This window comes from Ambystoma mexicanum, chromosome 13 (genome assembly GCF_040938575.1).
Source record: "Ambystoma mexicanum isolate Mex_15411 chromosome 13, UKY_AmexF1_1, whole genome shotgun sequence".
Classification (NCBI taxonomy): domain Eukaryota; kingdom Metazoa; phylum Chordata; class Amphibia; order Caudata; family Ambystomatidae; genus Ambystoma; species Ambystoma mexicanum.
Genome location: NC_090938.1, coordinates 47,648,792 through 47,674,542, shown reverse-complemented (window position 1 = coordinate 47,674,542; position 25,751 = coordinate 47,648,792). Strand labels below are relative to the sequence as shown.

Genomic DNA, 25,751 nt, shown 5'->3' with positions numbered 1-25,751 from the left:
CTCCTAGCACGTGAGTGCTGGCACTCCCCGCAGATCTATCACATTTTCAAAATTCCTATTTTTATTATTCCTGTTTTGAGACCTGCGCAATGGGCGTGCACACTTCGCCTGTGTCTGTCATCTATGCCTGGAGTTGCCTACTTGCCTTTTTCTTGTTACTAAGGGAGGTTCTGGAATGGCCATGAAGGCAAGAGGCGGGCAGGCAGGTTTATTCTCTGATGCAGAAAGCCAGACGGTGGAGGAGGTAAGAACACTGCTATCCCCCACCCCCAATAATGCCTTTCAGAGCTGTGGAAATCAGACTACAGTTTAGTCCCTCCAGAACACTTCACATATAGAAGCATTGCAATAAGGTTGGGTAATGAGTGATGTCACCCCTTACATATAGCAATGCCACTAAACGCAGGCCCCCATTATGAATGTCAAAAAATGGTGGGGTGTAATGAACTGAATGGCTCTATGAACCCAACTCCGTTCAACACCATGCCCCCCTGACCCTCTCGTAAGGGCAGCACCAGGCCTTACCAATATTCCATCGCTCATGAACAAGACGAGGGCTCCGGCAATGTGGACCGCAAAGTAGGTGAACGGCACTCCATGATAGTTCTGACTCTGGCAGCACCTGTACAGGTCTTCATGGCCTAGGAGCAAGAAGGACACACATGCCAATGAGAATGCAGTATTCCTCTCCTGGCACTACTCGCCACAAGATCTCATACATGGTTCACTGATTTCGTGCCGGGCTTCCGTCTCCTATTAATGTCCTCTGTGAGAAGGCACTTTTTGGGTTGAACTTGATATCAGCCTTTATTGACAAATAAATAATGTATGTGGCCCAAGGAGGCAGCAAGGGACATGAATTATGCCACCCTTAACAAAGAGTAATTTTGCTACATAGTTTCAGACATAATATGCCATGACCGGCCTACTCATGACCCCCTCGCCTTAGCTATCAGATGCAGTGCCTAATGAGTTGGTTAGCCTCCCCCCCCCCGTGTGCCACCCCCACCAACACCTGCAATCCCTTTGAGGTCATATTGCGGATGAAAGTGGGCCACAGAAACTCAAGCAGGGGTTCAGGGCACTCATGTGAACCTCACCTTTCTTCGTCGCCTGGGCTTTCTCTTGCATAGAGTCCACAGGCGACATCTGGCTCTGCTTGTTCTGAAGGGCCAGCTCGTCTGCTGCCAGGAGGGACGTGGGCTTCTTGCCGCATCCGGGTACCATGCCTTCCCTGTATAGCAGCAGGAAGACCACCAACGGGACGGGCAGCTGTAGAGTCCAAGTGGAGGAAGAGTCGGGTCAGGCCAGTAGGAACATTGAGGGTCGACAGAAACTTCAGGTTATTCCCCTGTAGTAGTGGTGTCTCACCTGTGGCTCCAGTTATGGTGGACTACTACTCCCATGATCCTTCACCATTGAATATGCTGGATAGGGCTACTGGAATTCATAGCCAAACACATCTGGAGAGCCACACATTGAAGACACCTTTTTGAAGAGACTTCCCTGCGTGATCGCCCATTAGCTATGCCCCAGTTCTGCCCATCTCCCAGAGATCCTTGCATATCGCAGCAATCTGCAGCCTACAACTCTCCAGATGTTATGGACTACTACTCCCATGACGCCTCACCATTGAATATTTGCATTTTATTGGACAGTTGTATGGGGCCTATACACAAGTAATTAGGATGGTTAGACTGGTTAGGCCTGATGGGAGTTGTAGCCAAAAACATCTGGAGATCGAGAGGGTGCAGACACCTTCCCCAAAGGCTGGTGCCTCTGAAACACTGCAACCCCAATCAAAAGAAATCGGGGTGCTTAGTTGATGTCCTGTTCTCTACAGCACATGGTTAATATATTCAAAAGGTACTCACTTCCAACCACCAAGTTCCAATTATTCTCAATGATCTTTAATTCAAGAAGGATAATAACTCACAAACCATTCAGATGTCAAAAATTCAGAACATCGAAACCAATAAACCAATAATACAAAACATACAATACCTAATTCATGCCTAACTCTGAAACAGTCCTAATCAATAAATAGTGCTAGAACAACCAATTCCTCATTTCATGTGCATCAAAACATTTCAATTTCAATATCAAAATGTATTTGTCGCTGCTCAACCCAGTCCCCCTTGAAAGAGTTATCAACTGTGTAGTCCAGTCCACAAAAAGAAAAATCATTTATAAAAACATTTTTCACCATATTCCTACAGATCAAATCAGTACAGTAGTGGAGCGAAAAATACTTTGCTTGTGTTACTTAGTAAGGAGTGTTGCAGAGCACTGAGCTATTACTCTGCTTACAAACCCGGATAGATTAATGCTTCTGTCCGTCTATCGCAATGCACGCTAGGACTTTCATCAGGGAGTATCCATTGCACCGTCCTCATTTCCTGTAGGTTCCAATCTCCTGGCCACTTCCAAGAGAAATTAATATCGAGCTGTGATGATGATGATGATAGCAGATCTATAAACCCCTCGTTTGCCGAAAGGCATCATGGCGCTAATGCAAGAACCAGCACCAACCGAGTACAAACCCAAATCAAGATCTTTATTGGAAGAGATATGTTCTCAAATATCTACAAAAAGAAAGGTGATCGGGGTACCCCGAAGATAGAGCATTAAGCAAATTCCACAATTCAACACTGAAAAAGCACGCCGTCCAACACGAGAGAAGCGCACCCTTGGTCCTGGGATTCGACATGACGTTACAGACCTTAAAGACCAATTGGGGACATAAGGGCGGAACTTACCCCATAAGTATTCGGGACCGAGCCCATAGAAGGCCCAGTGAACAATACACAGGATTTAAAGTGAACCCTTGTGATCACTGGTGGCCAGTGAAGCTAGCGCAGGACAGGGGACAAGTGTACGATATGGAGTATAATCCACCCGCCTTGCTGCAGAATTTTGCAGAACTTGCAAACTGTGAATCAGATGCAGAGGTTTCGCTAAATAGAGGGAGCTGCAATAATCAATTGCACTCAAAACCAGTGCCGCCATAACCTACTCATGGAACTGGGAGGGAATAAAGGCTAGGAATTTCTTCAGGATCCTTAATTTAAAATGACCAGTTTGACAGTGTGATGCCACTTGTGCATCCAGTGACAGAGAAGAGGAGATTTTCACCCCAAGATTCTTAACAACCAAAGCTGGACTAGGACAGGCCTCAAAGGAGCTAGGCCAAAAAGAAGAAGTCCTTAGCGAGGGAGCAGAAGAAGCACCCACCAAGAAGATCTCAGTCTTATTCCCATTCAGTGTAAGCCAGTTTTGGCCCATCCACCTCCCCACATCCTCCAGGCAATAATTCCTAAGCTGAATAGCGGGATCGGGATGTAGCTGTTTGCGTCACGCAATAATGTGTGTGTCATTAGCATAGGAGTAGCACTGGAGGCCGTAGGAGGGAATGATCTTCACCAGGGGCTAGATGTACACATTCAACAGAATTGGGGAAGAGAGCCGAGCCCTGAGGTATCCCACAAGTGAGAGACACAGAAGCCGAGCGAAAAGGGGGAAGACAAAGAGTCTGTGAATGTCCATCAAGAAAAGAAGAGACCCAAGATAACACCTGACAAGTGATCCCCGCTCCAGCAAGCCGAGCCAACAGGGTGGGATGGTCGACTGTATCCAAAGCTGCTGACAGATCTAAAAGCACCCGAGCTTATCCGAGAGTCGAGCCAGGTCATCAACCACAGAGACCAGTACACTTTCTGTGCCATGGCTGGGGTGGAAACCAGACTGGAAAGAGTCCAAGAAAGAAGAGTTGTTCAAAAAAGAACCAGGCAAAGGTGATACCAGGGACTCCAGAAGTTTCATAAAGAAAGGAAGAAGTGACATAGGCCTAAAGTTGGACAGACAAGGTGGGTACAAAGAAGGCTTTTGGAACAGCAGAGTCACCAGAGCGTGCTTTAGATGAGAAGGAATGATACCAGACTGGCACGAGCAATTAATGGCCTGAGTCAAAGGGGCAATCGCAGGTAGAATCTCCTTACAGATAGAGGAATAGGATCTAACGCTGAGACAGACTTCAGCCTAATAGTAACTTTACTAATGTTCGCAGTAGAAAAGAGGGGAAAAAGAGACCACAGTTCCCTAGAAGAAGAACCCGTAAAGGTGGGAGAACCCCCACCAGTACCCAAAGCTGAAAGGGAAAAAGAATTGCGAATAGTTGCAATCTTCTCCACAAAGTATTTAGCGAGGGAGTCACACAACTCCTGAGATGATGTAACGTCAGCATGTGCAGCCGCACCAGCCCGAACAACTCTTTAGTCTTTAGGTTGATTCAAGGCAGCCTCCCCTTTCTCCAAATAGTATTTACTTTTAGTGGCAACCCCTGTTTTGTGGGAAAAAAAAGCATTGCTTGTCGTAACAATAAACGATCAGTCTCGCTAGAAGAATGACTCCATTTACGTTCCACCTGTCTCTTTTTAAGACCTAGCTGTTTCGGAGTATCATCAAACCAGGGTTCCGATGGCTGGGTACGCTGCCTCGCCCATTTGACTGGTGTAAAGAGGTCAGCTGTGTTAGTAAAAATCCCTGTGAGTTTTAGCAGATTTAGCTCTGAGGAGCTGAGCTAGCAATCTACAATCTCCTGACTAACTAAAGCAGTGTCAACCGATCTCCAACAACGTTTCAGTACTGAAGGCCTGATACCAGAAGGAGGGGGAGCTGCAACCTCCACACTAAAAGGGAGCCGAAAAGGATCACTCCAATCCAACTGAAGAGTAGGGCGGACCGTCACAAAAGAAGGGGGGGGGGGGTAGGGTAAAGATCAGATCGAGAGTGTTACCATGGCAGTGAGCCGGACCAACCACAAGCTGAGGCCAATCTAGGTCTCCCATCCCTGACAAAAACTGGTAGAGGTAGAGTGATCAGCAGCACAATTCCCTTTAGATTAAAATCCCCGACAATAACCAAATTGTTATATGTGAGCCTTAAATCGGCCACAAAATGTGTGAAACCATCACAAAAAGAGGAATCATGTATGGGAGGACGATACACCACGAGCACATGACATGAGGGAGTAATTGGTATGATATGATTGGTTATTTATAATGTGCTTAATAACGAGAGGTTTCTAAGCGTGGACCCGGAGATCGAACGTGTGCTGCTCCATGTCGTCTGGGTGCCAAGGCGAGCACGTTGCCCCTGAGCTATCCTCCCGAGACATAGCCTCCATTTTAGCCTCAAAGTCGCACAGAACTTTACTTGCTGACAAATGAGATTGATAGACCAAGGCCATTCCCCGGCCAGCATTCAGTGAGGGACGATCAAGGCGGAGGATACAGTCATTCAGGGGAAGCGCCTGTACTAAGGTAGGTGCAGAATATTCACAAAGCCACGTTTCAGTAAAACAGGCCCTATCGGGTGCATGATCCGTCAGCAAATCAGGACATGCTGACGAAGGAGCAACCAGTGACCTAGTATTCAGCAGTAAGTAGAGAAGACTGTCAGGGTGTGGCAGAGTGATCTCATATGGCTTAGCCTCCAAGAACCCTGCTGGCCAAACCATACTTCCTGGAGCAAGAATAATTAATTGGTCGCATGACAGAAAGCGCTTTGGGACACCATGCGCCACAATGCTGCCACCCCCGATCTCACCCGCAGCTGGACGGGCTGGACATTGGCGCGACTTTGGCGCGCAAGGCCCACGTTTGCTGTGCCTGTCCGCTGCGTGTCCGTGTGGATGTGAGTATCGACCTAGCATCATACCGCCCACTGCTCATGAAGAGCAAAGACAGACCGCAGAAGCGTGTCTCGTCACGGGGGAAGTTAGACCAGGAAGCCAGGCAACTTCCAGACCGAGTAGCAGTCTACAAGGAAAGAAATGCTAAGTAAACTTAAATAAAATGCAACAAATGAAAAAGATAACGTGGCGTCCAGCCACCCGCCTGCTCATCAAGCGAGCTAAAAAGAAATATGTAAACTGAATGTAAAAGCAAACTAAAAGAAAAGTACTAGGCCAGTAGCCGTAGCTGCACCATGAATTAAAAAAACTCAACTTCGCATTTCTTTCAATGAAAACTGAAAATCTATGTCAAATTTTACCAAAAATGATTATAAGACCATGGCCTATCGCAGCCATCTGCAGCCTCTGGGCCTGCAGATGTTGTGAACTTCTACACTCATGATCCCTCACTATTGAATATGCTGATTAGGACTGATGGGAATTGTAGTCAAAACCATCTGGAGAGCCAGAGATTGCAGATCTGGTACTAAAGCCTGGTGCCTGTGAAATACTAGCATTCCTAATATGCCTTTAGCTAGGCTCTAGTTCTTCAAAAAGTCTTGGCCTAGCGCTAAAGCTCACAATCACATTTTTACATGGGACGATGCTGGTGATGAGTTTGTACCCCGCAGCAGGTGGGTGAAGCTGGGGCAACATGTTAATAGACATTAAAAGATCTGTAGGCAGCTGGAGACAGAAGGAAAAGAGAACATCAGCATACAAGTGAAGGACAGAGCTGGAGACGAACTCCCTCATTCTGGGCTTGGTGGATGCAGAGGAAAGATGCAGGAAAGGGAATTCCTTGTTTTCCTGCCGCGTCTGCCACGCTTCCTGAGTGTTGGGGTAGACTAGTGGCGTTCCCTGGACCCGCCGTTTCAGCATGGGCAGGGGAGATTCGACTGGCAAACCCCTGAAAAGCGCAGTCACGACTCTGTGTTCTCCATCTGAGGCGGTTGAACACCACCCCAGACCTTGGACAGCTGCCTCCTCCAGACAACCATGGGTAAGGCTATGGTTTGACTCACAATGATGTTTCAGGCGTGGGGAGAAGCAGAGACACTAAATGGGATTGTGGGGATAGGGGGCACAGATAAATATGCCCTTCCCCCATCAAATAAAATTATTAAAGGGACAAAGAATCTCTGGTTCCGCACCACCCCATATTTTTCACTAATAGCCATATATTATTATGCTGCCTTGGAAGCAAACTAAACAAGCAGTGGAACTCCCTTGAAGTCCCATGAAGCCTTTCATCCATGCTGGAATCACAATAATAAACAAGTGGGATTCCAAGAGGTCAGCAGATACACAGAGCTCAGATCAGCAGCCTTGCAGTGTGCACTCAAGCATGGATACAGGAGACAGACTGTAAGCAACAGGAAAGGTGCACATAAGATAGCATAGTTAGGAGTTACCAGGAAGATGCACGTCTCCAAACATAGGCTCCAGTGAGGAGAGGGCCATGGTTGCCATGAGGGAGCCAAGAAACAAAACATTGTCAGGGGCACTATATCAATAGTCACTATTAACTTATTATATACTAGCTGTCCCCGGCCACACGTTGCTGTAGCTCAGTCTGGTTAAATGGAAAAGAAAGAAAAGAGAAAGCGCATGTTTCTAATATGTTTCATTTGACAATACTTGTGGGTAGTTTTTAATGGCTCTCGCGGTTCTCCAAGTTGAGGCAGTTTAATTTTCCCGGCGGCGCAACGCATTCCTTTCGTTTCTCCATTAAATTTCAGAGCCTTGCAATAAGGACACACTTCAGTCATGGTGCCAATGAGAACATGCCGGCTCAAACTATAATCATCAGCTGGGTTGTACCGGAATGCAAGGCAATTGTAATCGCGTGATTGCTGAACACAGAGTCGTGTTTGACGCTGATCTGCTGTTTCTCGTTGACGTCTTTCAGCCACTCACAGCCTTTTGCGTTAATTCTGTTGAGAACAAAGCAGATCTGAAGCTGCAGAACGCGATCGCCGTGCTTGCAACCGTGCATCCTAAAGTCTGGCTGCATGTCGCTCTGCTGCTTCCTCGGCACGTATTTGAGCATTGAAATGGAATTGTCAAATAGCATGTGTTGCTTTTACGTCCAACAGATGGCGCTGTTTTGCAGTAAAATGTTCAGTATATCATGTGTTGCTTTTAACGTCCAACAGATGGTGCTGTTTTTCAGAAAAAGCATGTTTTTACCTGTCACAGGTGTGACATCTATGTATAGTAGGTATATAAAAACACGTGCCTGTTCGAATGCAACGCTGTGTCAAAATTTCAAAGCAATCGGTGAAGAACTTTCGGAGATTTAAGATTTTGAACAAACAAACATTTACATTTTTATTTATATAGATAGACGTAGCATCACCATATAAAATTAGACTACATTGGGTTTTTATATCGCTCTTCATGCCAGAGACGAGACTCTAAGAGTGGGACCTCATTTCAAACCTCAACGCTCTGCGTTGTCTTGCTTCCAAGACAGACACATTGCCCCAGAGCTGTCCACCAGCCTGCTGCAGCCCGTTAAACCATGAGTGGGGCTTTTTTGAAGAGCTTACCCTGAGAATTAAACCACTTCTGAGGGTTGACAATTTTGAAATGTGTTGGGACTGCCATTTCTGACAGTTTAGACGCTATCCTCCAGATTCTTACAACAAAGGAGCATCACACCACTGCTGCCTGCTCGAAGAAAAATGCATAACAGGGTCAGGCGGGTGTTTTATTTCTGCATATTTCAAAGTGCAACACATTTCTAAATTCAGAATGCACGTGAAAATGTGCAGAAACATCACAGTCCACCGCTTGTTTTCTGCAAATGCACATGTGGTGCGGCGCAGGACATCAGAATGCACACATTCTGATGCCATTTGAGAATGTAGGGCATGTTTTCTGGTGCAAGTGTGACAGAAAAACCTTTGAGAATCTGACCCTATGAGATTCACTGAGTGCCCCAGGATCACACACTTCGTTTGAGTAGTGAAGTTGGGATTTAAGCCAAATCTACAATTTTGCAACTTGACCACATTGTTCTCCACTATTTGTCTTACAGTAATGTGCAATTATTTGTGAATTGTTGACTTTCGTGAACTAAAGTAATAGCTTGTTTTGTAGACCTGATGTGGAAAATGCAGGCATCAGCTTAAAAACCAATAGTACATTATTGTCTCTTTGTTGTCTTCTTCATCATGAATGGAAGTCTAATAGTAGCAGAATACTACATGATGTGAGCGGATAATCTTCTGCAGGTTTCACTGATTCATTTAAAATAATTAAATACGCCCAACAAAAGAAACAGTGTGCTATGGTCACTTGCTTATAGCCATTTTTGCTTTGGACTTGCAGATTGTTATTCATGATGTGAAAAAGAAAACTATAGTAAAAAACAAACATTTTAAACTGTGGAAAAAGCTGTTTTTTGGTTCAAATAAGCAGAGCTGAAAATAAGATTTGAAGACGCCTGGATCATTTGTTCGGCTCTCGTCTGTCTGGGGCCCCTTCCACTCAAATAGCATGGTCCAAGCGATAGGAGGTGTCTGCCGGTTTGCAAAAATGTGCAAATGTTCACCAATTGAGTTGATGCTAAAAATCTGTTCATCAAAGGCTACTGCTACAGCAAACTGCAGAATGGTCCTCTGGGGCAACATCGATCGTGTGCATTACATGTTCATGAGAACATGTGTTTTTAACAATTGCTTGGTTTGTCTATGCCCTCAGCACATTTTGCGGTTCACTAGGAGTTGGGACTTCTTTTCTTGGAAGATGAGCTCTCTTTAGAACCAATATGTTTATGGTTGCGTATTCGGGGCAATGTAAACCCAGCAAATCATTATTTGGTTAATTTCTGGAAATAATATCACATTCATTGCTCAGTTTAGACTTATAAGAAAGTTGCCACATTGTTGGAATTGCAAACGTGTATTCACAAATCCAACTAGCATCATTATAAGGCAGTAAAGAGCTATAAAAATAGTCTTTTAGTGATCATGTCGGGCCAAGGAGAGTGTTCTGAGCTTATGCAAAGCACTAATCAACAGCATGTCCGATTGACTTCAAACAGCCTTAAAAAACATCTAAAATGTTCTAGATTAGGTAACGAAAGATATTTCATCACTAGAGCTCGTTTTGTAATATTCGTGCCTTTAAAGTTGTTACTGTTAAATGTGCTATCCCTCCACCAGACAATGTCATTTGTGATGTGTGCAATGGTGGTACTGAGGACTTGTTGCACTTTCTTTTTTTCTGTCCAACCTATCAGCATGTCCACAATCGCACTTTACATTCGCTTTTGCATACACTTAATTTTATCCAATGTAGACCTCCAACGCACTTCATTCTGCTTGCCGATTCCCCTATGGGTTCTTGGGCTTTACTGTCCTATTTGAAAACTGCTGTGACTATCAGGAAAACGCATTTGATAACTATTTAGTTCTCTATTGAATGTAATTTCACTATTTACAAGTTTGCTACAAGACTTTATTGAAGCATCTGCTGCTATTTGAATGGTGTTACTATATGGTAGAGAATTACCTTTACTATGGATATTTTATACTTTGTATATCTGTGTATTACAATGTGACTTTATGGTATTTATTTACCAAAGTAAATCTGATTGACTGACACTCAGATAGCCTACATGAAAAGAAAGATGGCACATCACTGTGACTTGGCACCTTGATTAGGAAAGCAGGGTTCATTGTGTGTCACCATGCAGACAGTAGTCCATGGCAAATCAATGCAGTGATGTGTTCAGCAATGATTTGTGTGCTGCACAAGTCACCACCCTGTTGGTGAATGGCATCTATGTGGCACCCCCCTATGTTACAGCACATATACCTGGAATGTTTTGTGTATGTGGCTCTGGCGAGTGTGCCATACTGTGCCCACCCTTAAACACATAAAGCAATCAGATAAGTTGCCTCAAATTGTACATTCACTGGCCAAACGGCCTTTCTACGCTGCCACACCATGATTTTCACTAGCTGCAGGCCAGCACTAATAAGAGATGCTAACGCCAGCTCGGTTACATAAAGCATGGGCCTGCTCTTTTTTGCTGAGATAACCCCTGAGGCTTGCGAAATAGTGAGGCGATAGTGGCAGGGGAACTGTGGACCCTTTAGCATGCATTAGTAGCCGGTTTTGTTTAGAATGCATCAGCGTATTACTGGTCAGGCTAAAGTTTGTAAGAGGTAGAATCCTTTCTGTGTATCCTTTCTGTGCATTGTTTTTTCAGTGTCTCTTGTAGGGCAGATATAGTTCCCAAAAGCTCTTTCGGTATGGTGGGTTGGGCATGCTCACACTGACACCCAGCCCTTCTTCATCTAAAATTCTCCACAGACAAGAGCCTTTGTACACCATTTGAGTAGCTGATGTTCCTGCAATTGTATACTCACATCCAAAAACTTAAGCTGTTTGAATAAGTATGTATGGTTCATGGTTACAAACATTTTCATGTTGGGGCGAGTACTATGAACTGTGATGCGAGCACCAAGCCATGCGTCTGTTATGAATTTGGAGATTCACACATGCAATCCTTTTATCACAGACTTGTTTATCAAATATAGAGATTACTGATCACTGTTACATTCCTGAAATGCTCAGTGATGTAATGCAATGCTATTTGTCCCCTTTCCCACTCTCATAGAGGTATTTTAAAAGAGTGCACTACGAGTGTACCGGACTGTCCATCTTGCAATGATAACCTTCTATCAGAAAATAATTCATATGGTTAGTCTATTATTGCCCCATGCGAAATACAAGTGAGGTGGTACGAAGAGAACACCTGTAACACAGGACCAGTGGTCAGTGGACCTTCAGACCGCCGCAGGCTGGTCACACCGCCGTGTGCCAGTACGGACAGTTTAAAACTGTATTCAGGCAAGGACTTCCCTAAGAGCAGGTGACAGAAAAAACATTTGCTTGGGCAGCAACAGCTGTGTTTTCACATCAGAATTCTTCTGTAAAGTACTTGCTTTACAATGTAATGAAACGAGCTTCATTTATATGGCAAGTATTCATTCATATTGAGGGGTTGTGTCACACGACACAGAGGTGTAGTTTGGGAGTGATGTGTGCCAGTCGGAGGCGGGGGTCGCATTCTAGTGTTTCGTCCTGGGCACCAAGTTGGCTAGAAACTGCCCTGGCTGTGCTTTGTGCATTGGTGAGGTTCCCGCATTGCATTGCTCCCGTGCCTGAGTTAGGGTAGCTTCTGGGCACATCATCCTGTGCTACGCCGGGGGCTGTAGTCACTCCCCGGAGATGCCACAGAAGGCGCCAGGATAATTTGAACCGTGTTCTAGCGCTCCTTCCAAAGTGGGAATCTAGGACACTCTTCAAATATCTTGTTGTCTTGTTCTTGCTCCTCAACAGCATTAAGCCAGTCTTCAAGGTGCTTTCCGAAGTGGTGATTTAGCATCGGGTCAGCGAGCTGGGCTCAACACACTGTGCGGTTCACGGCATGAAGTCGTTTAGGGTATGTAGACGATGTCCGAGTTGCTGTATCTCAAAAGCAGCTTGATGCAGGCATCAGGGCCCGGATCTGTTTTCCGGGCTGCTTGGAGAACCGATCCAGTGTGTTCAGGGATAAGGGGAGTCCTTCTGTTCTGCACTCCCACTCAAGAAAGCTTGGCTGGTCCTTCCAGTTGATCCTACCTCTCCAGTGGACAGGAGACTGTTCCAGTGCTGCCAGCAGAGAGGCAGGCTTTGCTCCACAGCAGTTCACGCCGCTATTCCCAAGGATGGTTAGGGGGCGGAGCGCTCCTATGCCTTGGATGCCTGTTTTCTGCACACAGAACTGCACTCCCAATCGTGGTCCAGCTTATCTTCCTGCACTCGATGGTCCACGATTGAATCAAAATGGGAGAGGAATTCCTCGCCTTCTAAAGGCCAAATGGCACGAGGGATTTTTCTAAAGCAAGCCTGCTGTCCTCACAAATCATTGATCTTACACTCACCATGACACCACGCCACTCCCATCAGCTCTGAGGAAGGAGTTTTCGGCTCCCGAAACTGCTTCTTTAAAAACAATCCTCTCCACCAATAGGATGCAATGGTATCTGGGATGTTCCCATTGATTCCAATGCAGCGTTTGAAATTGAGAGGATCTGGGAGCTATGTAGCTCCTGCTTCTAGCATAGTGGAGCCTGGTTAGATGGAAACCAGCAGGTCCCAGGAGCTCCTTTTGGCTCCCAATGCCAACTTGTGCCTTCCAAACATGTACATTTGACATTAACTTTGAGTATTTGGCAACGTTAGTAAAAGAGAATGAAAACACAATGGTTTAAACAAAATGGACAAAATGTTAAAGCAGCATCTCTGGTAGCTCCTGGTTACCCTGCGGTAGCTCCTGCCAACAGGCTGATGCCGGCACCCAGGAGCTGGTTTTGGCTCCTGCCTACAGGCTGATGCCGGCACCCAGGAGCTGGTTTTGGCTCCTGCCTTCAGGCTGATGCCCGACACTCAGGAGCTGGTTTTGGCTCCTGCCTACAGGCTGATGCCCGACACCGAGGAGCTGGTTTCGGCTCCTGCCATCAGGGTGATGCCGGGCACCCAGGAGCTGGTTTTACCTCCTGCCTTCAGGGTGATGCCCGACACCCAGGAGCAGGTTTTGGCTCCTGCCTACAGGCTGATGCCCGACACCCAGGAGCAGGTTTTTGCTTTTTGCTCCTGCCTTCAGGCTGATGCCCGACACCCAGGAGCTGGTTTTGGCTCCTGCCTTCAGGGTGATGCCCGACACTCAGGAGCTGGTTTTGGCTCCTGCCTACAGGCTGATGCCCGACACCCAGGAGCTGGTTTTGTCTCTTGCCTTCAGGGTGATGCCTGACACCCAGGAGCTGGTTTTGGCTCTTGCCTTCAGGGTGATGCCCGACACCCAGGAGCTGGTTTTGGCTCCTGCCTACAGGCTGATGCCCGATACTGAGGAGCTCGTTTTGGCTCCTGCCTTAAGGGTGATGCCCGACAACCCAGGGTGATGCCCGACACTCAGGAGCTGGTTTTGTCTCCTGCCTACAGAGTGATGCCTGACACTCAGGAGCTGGTTTTGGCTCGATGCCTACAGGCTGATGCCCGACACCCAGGAGCTGGTTTTGGCTCCTGCCATCAGGGTGATGCCCGGCACCCAGGAGCTCGTTTTACCTCCTGCCTTCAGGGTGATGCCCGACATCCAGGAGCAGGTTTTGGCTCCTGCCTGCAGGCTGATACCCGACACCCAGGAGCAGGTTTTTGCTCCTGCCTTCAGGCTGATGCCTGACACCCAGGAGCTGGTTTTGGCTCCTGCCTTCAGGGTGATGCCCGACACTCAGGAGCTGGTTTTGGCTCCTGTCTACAGGCTGATGCCCGACACCCAGGAGCTGGTTTTGGCTCCTGCCATCAGGGTGATGCCCGGTACCCAGGAGCTGGTTTTACCACCTGCCTTCAGGGTGATGCCCGACACCCAGGAGCAGGTTTTGGCTCCTGCCCATAGGCTGATGCCCGACACCCTGGTGCTGGTTTTGGCTCCTGCCTTCAGGGTGATGCCCGACACCCAGGAGCTGGTTTTGGCTCCTGCCTACAGGCTGATGCCCGACACCCAGGAGCTGGTTTTGGCTCTTGCCTACAGGCTGATGCCCGACACCCAGGAGCTGGTTTTGGCTCCTGTCTACAGGCTGATGCCCGACACCCAGGAGCTGGTTTTGGCTCCTGCCTTCAGGGTGATGCCCGACACTCAGGAGCTGGTTTTGGCTCCTGCCTACAAGCTAATGCCCGACACCCAGGAGCTAGTTTTGGCTCCTGCCATCAGGGTGATGCCCGGCACCCAGGAGCTGGTTTTACCTCCTGCCTTCAGGGTGATGCCCGACACTCAGTAGCTGGTTTTGGCTCCTGCCTACAGGGCGATGCCCGACACCCAGGAACTGGTTTTGGCTCCTGCCTACAGGGCGATGCCCGACACCCAGGAGCTGGTGTTGGCTCCTGTCTTCAGAGTGACTGCTCATCGAATCTCAGTTTTGAACCCTGCAAGGGGAAGGCACCTGCCTACAGGGCGATGCCAGACACCCAGGAGCTGGTTTTGGCTCCTGCCTACAGAGCGATGCCCGACACCCAGGAGCTGGTTTTGGCTCCTGCCTACAGGGCGATGCCCGACACCCAGGAGCTGGTTTTGGCTCCTGCCTTCAGAGCGATGCCCGATGCCTACAGGGCGATGCCCGACACCCAGGAGCTGGTTTTGGCTCCTGCCTTCAGAGCGATGCCCGATGCCTACAGAGCGATGCCCGACACCCAGGAGCTGGTTTTGGCTCCTGCCTACAGGGCGATGCCCGACACCCAGGAGCTGGTGTTGGCTCCTGTCTTCAGAGTGACTGCTCATCGAATCTCAGTTTTGAACCCTGCAAGGGGAAGGCACCTGCCTACAGGGCGATGCCAGACACCCAGGAGCTGGTTTTGGCTCCTGCCTACAGAGCGATGCCCGACACCCAGGAGCTGGTTTTGGCTCCTGCCTACAGGGCAATGCCCGACACCCAGGAGCTGGTTTTGGCTCCTGCCTTCAGAGCGATGCCCGATGCCTACAGGGCGATGCCCGACACCCAGGAGCTGGTTTTGGCTCCTGCCTTCAGAGCGATGCCCGATGCCTACAGAGCGATGCCCGACACCCAGGAGCTGGTTTTGGCTCCTGCCTACAGGGCGATGCCCGACACCCAGGAGCTGGTGTTGGCTCCTGTCTTCAGAGTGACTGCTCATCGAATCTCAGTTTTGAACCCTGCAAGGGGAAGGCACCTGCCTACAGGGCGATGCCAGACACCCAGGAGCTGGTTTTGGCTCCTGCCTACAGAGCGATGCCCGACACCCAGGAGCTGGTTTTGGCTCCTGCCTACAGGGCGATGCCCGACACCCAGGAGCTGGTTTTGGCTCCTGCCTTCAGAGCGATGCCCGATGCCTACAGGGCGATGCCCGACACCCAGGAGCTGGTTTTGGCTCCTGCCTTCAGAGCGATGCCCGATGCCTACAGAGCGATGCCCGACACCCAGGAGCTGGTTTTGGCTCCTGCCTACAGGGCGATGCCCGACACCCAGGAGCTGGTGTTGGCTCCTGTCTTCAGAGTGACTGCTCATCGAATCTCAGTTTTGAACCCTGCAAGGGGAAGGCACCTGCCTACAGGGCGATGCCAGACACCCAGGAGCTGGTTTTGGCTCCTGCCTACAGAGCGATGCCCGACACCCAGGAGCTGGTTTTGGCTCCTGCCTACAGGGCGATGCCCGACACCCAGGAGCTGGTTTTGGCTCCTGCCTTCAGAGCGATGCCCGATGCCTACAGGGCGATGCCCGACACCCAGGAGCTGGTTTTGGCTCCTGCCTTCAGAGCGATGCCCGATGCCTACAGAGCGATGCCCGACACCCAGGAGCTGGTTTTGGCTCCTGCCTACAGGGCGATGCCCGACACCCAGGAGCTGGTGTTGGCTCCTGTCTTCAGAGTGACTGCTCATCGAATCTCAGTTTTGAACCCTGCAAGGGGAAGGCACCTGCCTACAGGGCGATGCCAGACACCCAGGAGCTGGTTTTGGCTCCTGCCTACAGAGCGATGCCCGACACCCAGGAGCTGGTTTTGGCTCCTGCCTACAGGGCGATGCCCGACACCCAGGAGCTGGTTTTGGCTCCTGCCTTCAGAGCGATGCCCGATGCCTACAGGGCGATGCCCGACACCCAGGAGCTGGTTTTGGCTCCTGCCTTCAGAGCGATGCCCGATGCCTACAGAGCGATGCCCGACACCCAGGAGCTGGTTTTGGCTCCTGCCTACAGGGCGATGCCCGACACCCAGGAGCTGGTTTTGGCTCCTGCCTTCAGAGCGATGCCCGATGCCTACAGGGCGATGCCCGACACCCAGGAGCTGGTTTTGGCTCCTGCCTTCAGAGCGATGCCCGATGCCTACAGAGCGATGCCCGACACCCAGGAGCTGGTTTTGGCTCCTGCCTACAGGGCGATGCCCGACACCCAGGAGCTGGTGTTGGCTCCTGTCTTCAGAGTGACTGCTCATCGAATCTCAGTTTTGAACCCTGCAAGGGGAAGGCACCTGCCTACAGGGCGATGCCAGACACCCAGGAGCTGGTTTTGGCTCCTGCCTACAGAGCGATGCCCGACACCCAGGAGCTGGTTTTGGCTCCTGCCTACAGGGCGATGCCCGACACCCAGGAGCTGGTTTTGGCTCCTGCCTTCAGAGCGATGCCCGATGCCTACAGGGCGATGCCCGACACCCAGGAGCTGGTTTTGGCTCCTGCCTTCAGAGCGATGCCCGATGCCTACAGAGCGATGCCCGACACCCAGGAGCTGGTTTTGGCTCCTGCCTACAGGGCGATGCCCGACACCCAGGAGCTGGTTTTGGCTCCTGCCTTCAGAGCGATGCCCGATGCCTACAGGGCGATGCCCGACACCCAGGAGCTGGTTTTGGCTCCTGCCTTCAGAGCGATGCCCGATGCCTACAGAGCGATGCCCGACACCCAGGAGCTGGTTTTGGCTCCTGCCTACAGGGCGATGCCCGACACCCAGGAGCTGGTGTTGGCTCCTGTCTTCAGAGTGACTGCTCATCGAATCTCAGTTTTGAACCCTGCAAGGGGAAGGCACCTGCCTACAGGGCGATGCCAGACACCCAGGAGCTGGTTTTGGCTCCTGCCTTCAGAGCGATGCCTGACACCCAGGAGCTGGTTTTGGCTCCTGCCTACAGGGCGATGCCCGACACCCAGGAGCTGGCTTTGGCTCCTGCCTTCAGGGTGATGCCCGACACCCAGGAGCTGGTTTTGGCTCCTGCCTACAGGCTGATGCCCGACACCCAGGAGCTGGTTTTGGCTCCTGCCTACAGGGCGATGCCCGACACCCAGGAGCTGGTTTTGGCACCTGCCTTCAGGGCAATGCCCGACACCCAGGAGCTGGTTTTGGCTCCTGCCTACAGGCTGGTGCCTGACACCCAGGAGCTGGTTTTGGCTCCTGCCTACAGGGCGATGCCCGACACCCAGGAGCTGGTTTTGGCTCCTGCCTACAGGGTGATGCCCGACACCCAAGAGCTGGTTTTGGCTCCTGCCTTCATGGCGATGCCCGACACCCAGGAGCTGGTTTTGGCTCCTGCCTACAGAGCGATGCCCGACACCCAGGAGCTGGTTTTGGCTGCTGCCTTCAGAGCGATGCCAGACACCCAGGAGCTGGTTTTGGCTCCTACCTACAGGGCGATGCCCGACACCCAGGAGCTGCTTTTGGCTCCTGCCTACAGGGCGATGCCTGACACCCAGGAGCTGGTTTTGGCTCCTGCCTACAGGGCGATGCCCGACACCCAGGAGCTGGTTTTGGCTCCTGCCTTCAGAGTGACTGCTCATCGAATCTCAGTTTTGAACCCTGCAAGGGGAAGGCACCTGCCTACAGGGCGATGCCAGACACCCAGGAGCTGGTTTTGGCTCCTGCCTACAGAGCGATGCCCGACACTCAGTAGCTGGTTTTGGCTCCTGCCTACAGGGTGATGCCCGACACCCAGGAGCTGGTTTTGGCTCCTGCCTTCAGAGCGATGCCCGATGCCTACAGGATGATACCCGACACCCAGGAGCTGGTTTTGGCTCGTGCCTTCAGAGCGATGCCCGATGCCTACCGAGCGATGCCCGACACCCAGGAGCTGGTTTTGGCTCCTGCCTACAGGGCGATGCCCGACACCCAGGAGCTGGTTTTGGGTCCTGCCTACAGGGCGATGCCCGACACCCAGGAGCTGGTTTTGGCTCCTGCCTTCAGGGTGATGCCCGACACCCAGGAGCTGGTTTTGGCTCCTGCCTACAGAGTGATGCCCGACACCCAGGAGCTGGTTTTGGCTCCTGCCTTCAGAGCGATGCCCGACACCCAGGAGCTGGTTTTGGCTCCTGCCTACAGGGCGATGCCCGACACCCAGGAACTGGTTTTGGCTCCTGCCTACAGGGCGATGCCCGACACCCAGGAGCTGGTGTTGGCTCCTGTCTTCAGAGTGACTGCTCATCGAATCTCAATTTTGAACCCTGCAAGGGGAAGGCACCTGCCTACAGGGCGATGCCAGACACCCAGAAGCTGGTTTTGGCTCCTGCCTACAGAGCGATGCCCGACACCCAGGAGCTGGTTTTGGCTCCTGCCTACAGGGCGATGCCCGACACCCAGGAGCTGGTTTTGGCTCCTGCCTTCAGAGTGACTGTTCATCGAATCTCAGTTTTGAACCCTGCAAGGGGAAGGCACCTGCCTACAGGGCGATGCCAAACACCCAGGAGCTGGTTTTGGCTCCTGCCTACAGAGCGATGCCCGACACCCAGGAGCTGGTTTTGGCTCCTGCCTACAGGGCGATGCCCGACATCCAGGAGCTGGTTTTGGCTCCTGCCTTCAGAGCGATGCCCGATGCCTACAGGGCGATGCCCGACACCCAGGAGCTGGTTTTGGCTCCTGCCTTCAGAGCGATGCTTGATGCCTACAGAGCGATGCCCGACACCCAGGAGCTGGTTTTGGGTCCTGCCTACAGGGCGATGCCCGACACCCAGGAGCAGGTTTTGGCTCCTGCCTTCAGGGTGATGCCCGACACCCAGGAGCTGGTTTTGGCTCCTGCCTACAGAGCGATGCCCGACACCCAGGAGCTGGTTTTGGCTCCTGCCTTCAGAGCGATGCCCGACACCCAGGAGCTGGTTTTGGCTCCTGCCTACAGGGCGATGCCCGACACCCAGGAACTGGTTTTGGCTCCTGCCTACAGGGCGATGCCCGACAGCCAGGAGCTCGTTTTGGCTCCTGCCTTCAGGGTGATGCCCAACACCCAGGAGCTGATTTTGGCTACTGCCTTCAGGGTGATGCCTGACACCCAGGAGCTGGTTTTGGCTCCTACCTACAGGGCGAGGCCCGACACCCAGGAGCTCGTTTTGGCTCCTGCCTTCAGGGCGATGCCTGACACCCAGGAGCTGGTTTTGGCTCCTGCCTACAGGGCGATGCCCGACACCCAGGAGCTGGCTTTGGCTCCTGCCTTCAGGGTGATGCCCGACACCCAGGAGCTGGTTTTGGCTCCTGCCTACAGGCTGATGCCCGACACCCAGGAGCTGGTTTTGGCTCCTGCCTACAGGGCGATGCCCGACACCCAGGAGCTGGTTTTGGCTCCTGCCTTCAGAGCGATGCCCGATGCCTACAGGGCGATGCCCGACACCCAGGAGCTGGTTTTGGCTCCTGCCTTCAGAGCGATGCCCGATGCCTACAGAGCGATGCCCGACACCCAGGAGCTGGTTTTGGCTCCTGCCTACAGGGCGATGCCCGACACCCAGGAGCTGGTGTTGGCTCCTGTCTTCAGAGTGACTGCTCATCGAATCTCAGTTTTGAACCCTGCAAGGGGAAGGCACCTGCCTACAGGGCGATGCCAGACACCCAGGAGCTGGTTTTGGCTCCTGCCTACAGAGCGATGCCCGACACCCAGGAGCTGGTTTTGGCTCCTGCCTACAGGGCGATGCCCGACACCCAGGAGCTGGTTTTGGCTCCTGCCTTCAGAGCGATGCCCGATGCCTACAGGGCGATGCCCGACACCCAGGAGCTGGTTTTGGCTCCTGCCTTCAGAGCGATGCCCGATGCCTACAGAGCGATGCCCGACACCCAGGAGCTGGTTTTGGCTCCTGCCTACAGGGCGATGCCCGACACCCAGGAGCTGGTTTTGGCTCCTGCCTTCAGAGCGATGCCCGATGCCTACAGGGCGATGCCCGACACCCAGGAGCTGGTTTTGGCTCCTGCCTTCAGAGCGATGCCCGATGCCTACAGAGCGATGCCCGACACCCAGGAGCTGGTTTTGGCTCCTGCCTACAGGGCGATGCCCGACACCCAGGAGCTGGTGTTGGCTCCTGTCTTCAGAGTGACTGCTCATCGAATCTCAGTTTTGAACCCTGCAAGGGGAAGGCACCTGCCTACAGGGCGATGCCAGACACCCAGGAGCTGGTTTTGGCTCCTGCCTTCAGAGCGATGCCTGACACCCAGGAGCTGGTTTTGGCTCCTGCCTACAGGGCGATGCCCGACACCCAGGAGCTGGCTTTGGCTCCTGCCTTCAGGGTGATGCCCGACACCCAGGAGCTGGTTTTGGCTCCTGCCTACAGGCTGATGCCCGACACCCAGGAGCTGGTTTTGGCTCCTGCCTACAGGGCGATGCCCGACACCCAGGAGCTGGTTTTGGCACCTGCCTTCAGGGCAATGCCCGACACCCAGGAGCTGGTTTTGGCTCCTGCCTACAGGCTGGTGCCTGACACCCAGGAGCTGGTTTTGGCTCCTGCCTACAGGGCGATGCCCGACACCCAGGAGCTGGTTTTGGCTCCTGCCTACAGGGTGATGCCCGACACCCAAGAGCTGGTTTTGGCTCCTGCCTTCATGGCGATGCCCGACACCCAGGAGCTGGTTTTGGCTCCTGCCTACAGAGCGATGCCCGACACCCAGGAGCTGGTTTTGGCTGCTGCCTTCAGAGCGATGCCAGACACCCAGGAGCTGGTTTTGGCTCCTACCTACAGGGCGATGCCCGACACCCAGGAGCTGCTTTTGGCTCCTGCCTACAGGGCGATGCCTGACACCCAGGAGCTGGTTTTGGCTCCTGCCTACAGGGCGATGCCCGACACCCAGGAGCTGGTTTTGGCTCCTGCCTTCAGAGTGACTGCTCATCGAATCTCAGTTTTGAACCCTGCAAGGGGAAGGCACCTGCCTACAGGGCGATGCCAGACACCCAGGAGCTGGTTTTGGCTCCTGCCTACAGAGCGATGCCCGACACTCAGTAGCTGGTTTTGGCTCCTGCCTACAGGGTGATGCCCGACACCCAGGAGCTGGTTTTGGCTCCTGCCTTCAGAGCGATGCCCGATGCCTACAGGATGATACCCGACACCCAGGAGCTGGTTTTGGCTCGTGCCTTCAGAGCGATGCCCGATGCCTACCGAGCGATGCCCGACACCCAGGAGCTGGTTTTGGCTCCTGCCTACAGGGCGATGCCCGACACCCAGGAGCTGGTTTTGGGTCCTGCCTACAGGGCGATGCCCGACACCCAGGAGCTGGTTTTGGCTCCTGCCTTCAGGGTGATGCCCGACACCCAGGAGCTGGTTTTGGCTCCTGCCTACAGAGTGATGCCCGACACCCAGGAGCTGGTTTTGGCTCCTGCCTTCAGAGCGATGCCCGACACCCAGGAGCTGGTTTTGGCTCCTGCCTACAGGGCGATGCCCGACACCCAGGAACTGGTTTTGGCTCCTGCCTACAGGGCGATGCCCGACACCCAGGAGCTGGTGTTGGCTCCTGTCTTCAGAGTGACTGCTCATCGAATCTCAATTTTGAACCCTGCAAGGGGAAGGCACCTGCCTACAGGGCGATGCCAGACACCCAGAAGCTGGTTTTGGCTCCTGCCTACAGAGCGATGCCCGACACCCAGGAGCTGGTTTTGGCTCCTGCCTACAGGGCGATGCCCGACACCCAGGAGCTGGTTTTGGCTCCTGCCTTCAGAGTGACTGTTCATCGAATCTCAGTTTTGAACCCTGCAAGGGGAAGGCACCTGCCTACAGGGCGATGCCAAACACCCAGGAGCTGGTTTTGGCTCCTGCCTACAGAGCGATGCCCGACACCCAGGAGCTGGTTTTGGCTCCTGCCTACAGGGCGATGCCCGACATCCAGGAGCTGGTTTTGGCTCCTGCCTTCAGAGCGATGCCCGATGCCTACAGGGCGATGCCCGACACCCAGGAGCTGGTTTTGGCTCCTGCCTTCAGAGCGATGCTTGATGCCTACAGAGCGATGCCCGACACCCAGGAGCTGGTTTTGGGTCCTGCCTACAGGGCGATGCCCGACACCCAGGAGCAGGTTTTGGCTCCTGCCTTCAGGGTGATGCCCGACACCCAGGAGCTGGTTTTGGCTCCTGCCTACAGAGCGATGCCCGACACCCAGGAGCTGGTTTTGGCTCCTGCCTTCAGAGCGATGCCCGACACCCAGGAGCTGGTTTTGGCTCCTGCCTACAGGGCGATGCCCGACACCCAGGAACTGGTTTTGGCTCCTGCCTACAGGGCGATGCCCGACAGCCAGGAGCTCGTTTTGGCTCCTGCCTTCAGGGTGATGCCCAACACCCAGGAGCTGATTTTGGCTACTGCCTTCAGGGTGATGCCTGACACCCAGGAGCTGGTTTTGGCTCCTACCTACAGGGCGAGGCCCGACACCCAGGAGCTCGTTTTGGCTCCTGCCTTCAGGGCGATGCCCGACACCCAGGAGCTGGTTTTGGCTCCTGCCTACAGGCTGATGCCCGACACCCAGGAGCTGGTTTTGGCTCCTCCCTACAGGGCGATGCCCGACACCTAGGAGCTGGCTTTGGCTCCTGCCTTCAGGGTGATGCCCGACACTCAGGAGCTGGTTTTGGCTCCTGCCTACAGGCTGATGCCCGACACCCAGGAGCTGGTTTTGGCTCCTGCCTACAGGGCGATGCCTGACACCCAGGAGCTGGTTTTGGCTCCTGCCTACAGGGTGATGCCCGACACCCAGGAGCTGGTTTTGGCTCCTGCCTTTAGGGCGATGCCCGCTGGTTTTGGCTCCTCCCTACAGGGCGATGCCCGACACCTAGGAGCTGGCTTTGGCTCCTGCCTTCAGGGTGATGCCCGACACCCAGGAGCTGGTTTTGGCTCCTGCCTACAGGCTGATGCCCGACACCCAGGAGCTGGTTTTGGCTCCTGCCTACAGGGCGATGCCCGACACCCAGGAGCTGGTTTTGGCACCTGCCTTCAGGGCAATGCCTGACACCCAGGAGCTGGTTTTGGCTCCTGCCTACAGGCTGGTGCCCGACACCCAGGAGCTGGTTTTGGCTCCTGCCTACAGGGCGATGCCCGACACCCAGGAGCTGGTTTTGGCTCCTGCCTACAGGGTGATGCCCGACACCCAAGAGCTGGTTTTGGCTCCTGCCTTCATGGCGATGCCCGACACCCAGGAGCTGGTTTTGGCTCCTGCCTACAGAGCGATGCCCGACACCCAGGAGCTGGTTTTGGCTCCTGCCTTCAGAGCGATGCCAGACACCCAGGAGCTGGTTTTGGCTCCTACCTACAGGGCGATGCCCGACACCCAGGAGCTGCTTTTGGCTCCTGCCTACAGGGCGATGCCTGACACCCAGGAGCTGGTTTTGGCTCCTGCCTACAGAGCGATGCCCGACACTCAGTAGCTGGTTTTGGCTCCTGCCTACAGGGTGATGCCCGACACCCAGGAGCTGGTTTTGGCTCCTGCCTTCAGAGCGATGCCCGATGCCTACAGGATGATGCCCGACACCCAGGAGCTGGTTTTGGCTCGTGCCTTCAGAGCGATGCCCGACACCCAGGAGCTGGTTTTGGCTCCTGCCTACAGGGCGATGCCCGACACCCAGGAGCTGGTTTTGGGTCCTGCCTACAGGGCGATGCCCGACACCCAGGAGCTGGTTTTGGCTCCTGCCTTCAGGGTGATGCCCGACACCCAGGAGCTGGTTTTGGCTCCTGTCTACAGAGTGATGCCCGACACCCAGGAGCTGGTTTTGGCTCCTGCCTTCAGAGCGATGCCCGACACCCAGGAGCTGGTTTTGGCTCCTGCCTACAGGGCGATGCCCGACACCCAGGAGCTGGTTTTGGCTCCTGCCTACAGGGCGATGCCCGACACCCAGGAGCTGGTGTTGGCTCCTGTCTTCAGAGTGACTGCTCATCGAATCTCAGTTTTGAACCCTGCAAGGGGAAGGCACCTGCCTACAGGGCGATGCCAGACACCCAGAAGCTGGTTTTGGCTCCTGCCTACAGAGCGATGCCCGACACCCAGGAGCTGGTTTTGGCTCCTGCCTACAGGGCGATGCCCGACACCCAGGAGCTGGTTTTGGCTCCTGCCTTCAGAGTGACAGTTCATCGAATCTCAGTTTTGAACCCTGCAAGGGGAAGGCACTTGCCTACAGGGCGATGCCAGACACCCAGGAGCTGGTTTTGGCTCCTGCCTACAGAGCGATGCCCGACACCCAGGAGCTGGTTTTGGCTCCTGCCTACAGGGCGATGCTCGACACCCAGGAGCTGGTTTTGGCTCCTGCCTTCAGAGCGATGCCCGATGCCTACAGGGCGATGCCCGACACCCAGGAGCTGGTTTTGGCTCCTGCCTTCAGAGTGATGCTTGATGCCTACAGAGCGATGCCCGACACCCAGGAGCTGGTTTTGGGTCCTGCCTACATGGCGATGCCCGACACCCAGGAGCAGGTTTTGGCTCCTGCCTTCAGGGTGATGCCCGACACCCAGGAGCTGGTTTTGGCTCCTGCCTACAGAGCGATGCCCGACACCCAGGAGCTGGTTTTGGCTCCTGCCTTCAGAGCGATGCCCGACACCCAGGAGCTGGTTTTGGCTCCTGCCTACAGGGCGATGCCCGACACCCAGGAACTGGTTTTGGCTCCTGCCTACAGGGCGATGCCCGACACCCAGGAGCTGGTGTTGGCTCCTGTCTTCAGAGTGACTGCTCATCGAATCTCAGTTTTGAACCCTGCAAGGGGAAGGCACCTGCCTACAGGGCGATGCCAGACACCCAGGAGCTGGTTTTGGCTCCTGCCTACAGGGCGATGCCCGACACCCAGGAGCTGGTTTTGGCTCCTGCCTTCAGAGCGATGCCCGATGCCTACAGGGCGATGCCCGACACCCAGGAGCTGGTTTTGGCACCTGCCTTCAGAGCGATGCCCGATGCCTACAGAGCGATGCCCGACACCCAGGAGCTGGTTTTGGCTCCTGCCTACAGGGCGATGCCCGACACCCAGGAGCTGGTTTTGGGTCCTGCCTACAGGGCGATGCCCGACACCCAGGAGCTGGTTTTGGCTCCTGCCTTCAGAGCGATGCCTGACACCCAGGAGCTGGTTTTGGCTCCTGCCTACAGGGCGATTGATGCCCGACACCCAGGAGCTGGTGTTGGCTCCTGCCTTCAGAGCGATGCCCGATGCCTACAGGGCGATGCCCGACACCCAGGAGCTGGTTTTGGCACCTGCCTTCAGAGCGATGCCCGATGCCTACAGAGCGATGCCCGACACCCAGGAGCTGGTTTTGGCTCCTGCCTACAGGGCGATGCCC

The 25,751-nt window shown here is 53.3% G+C and overlaps 1 protein-coding gene and 1 long non-coding RNA gene across 2 annotated transcripts in view; one reads left to right on the top strand and one right to left on the bottom strand.

Annotated features, from left to right (window-relative positions):
* LOC138520815 (uncharacterized) overlaps positions 1–25,751 on the top strand; it is a 348,850-nt gene that overhangs the window by 149,800 nt on the left and 173,299 nt on the right. The gene's annotated exons all lie outside the window — the stretch shown is intronic.
* MFSD4A (major facilitator superfamily domain containing 4A) overlaps positions 1–25,751 on the bottom strand; it is a 339,210-nt gene that overhangs the window by 174,128 nt on the left and 139,331 nt on the right. Inside the window, exons 4-5 of the mRNA XM_069633153.1 lie at positions 1,101–1,272; positions 526–641 (exon numbers count right to left, since the gene is read on the bottom strand). Of these exons, the coding sequence (XP_069489254.1) occupies positions 526–641; positions 1,101–1,272 (288 nt within the window). The remainder of the gene's footprint in view (positions 1–525; positions 642–1,100; positions 1,273–25,751) is intronic.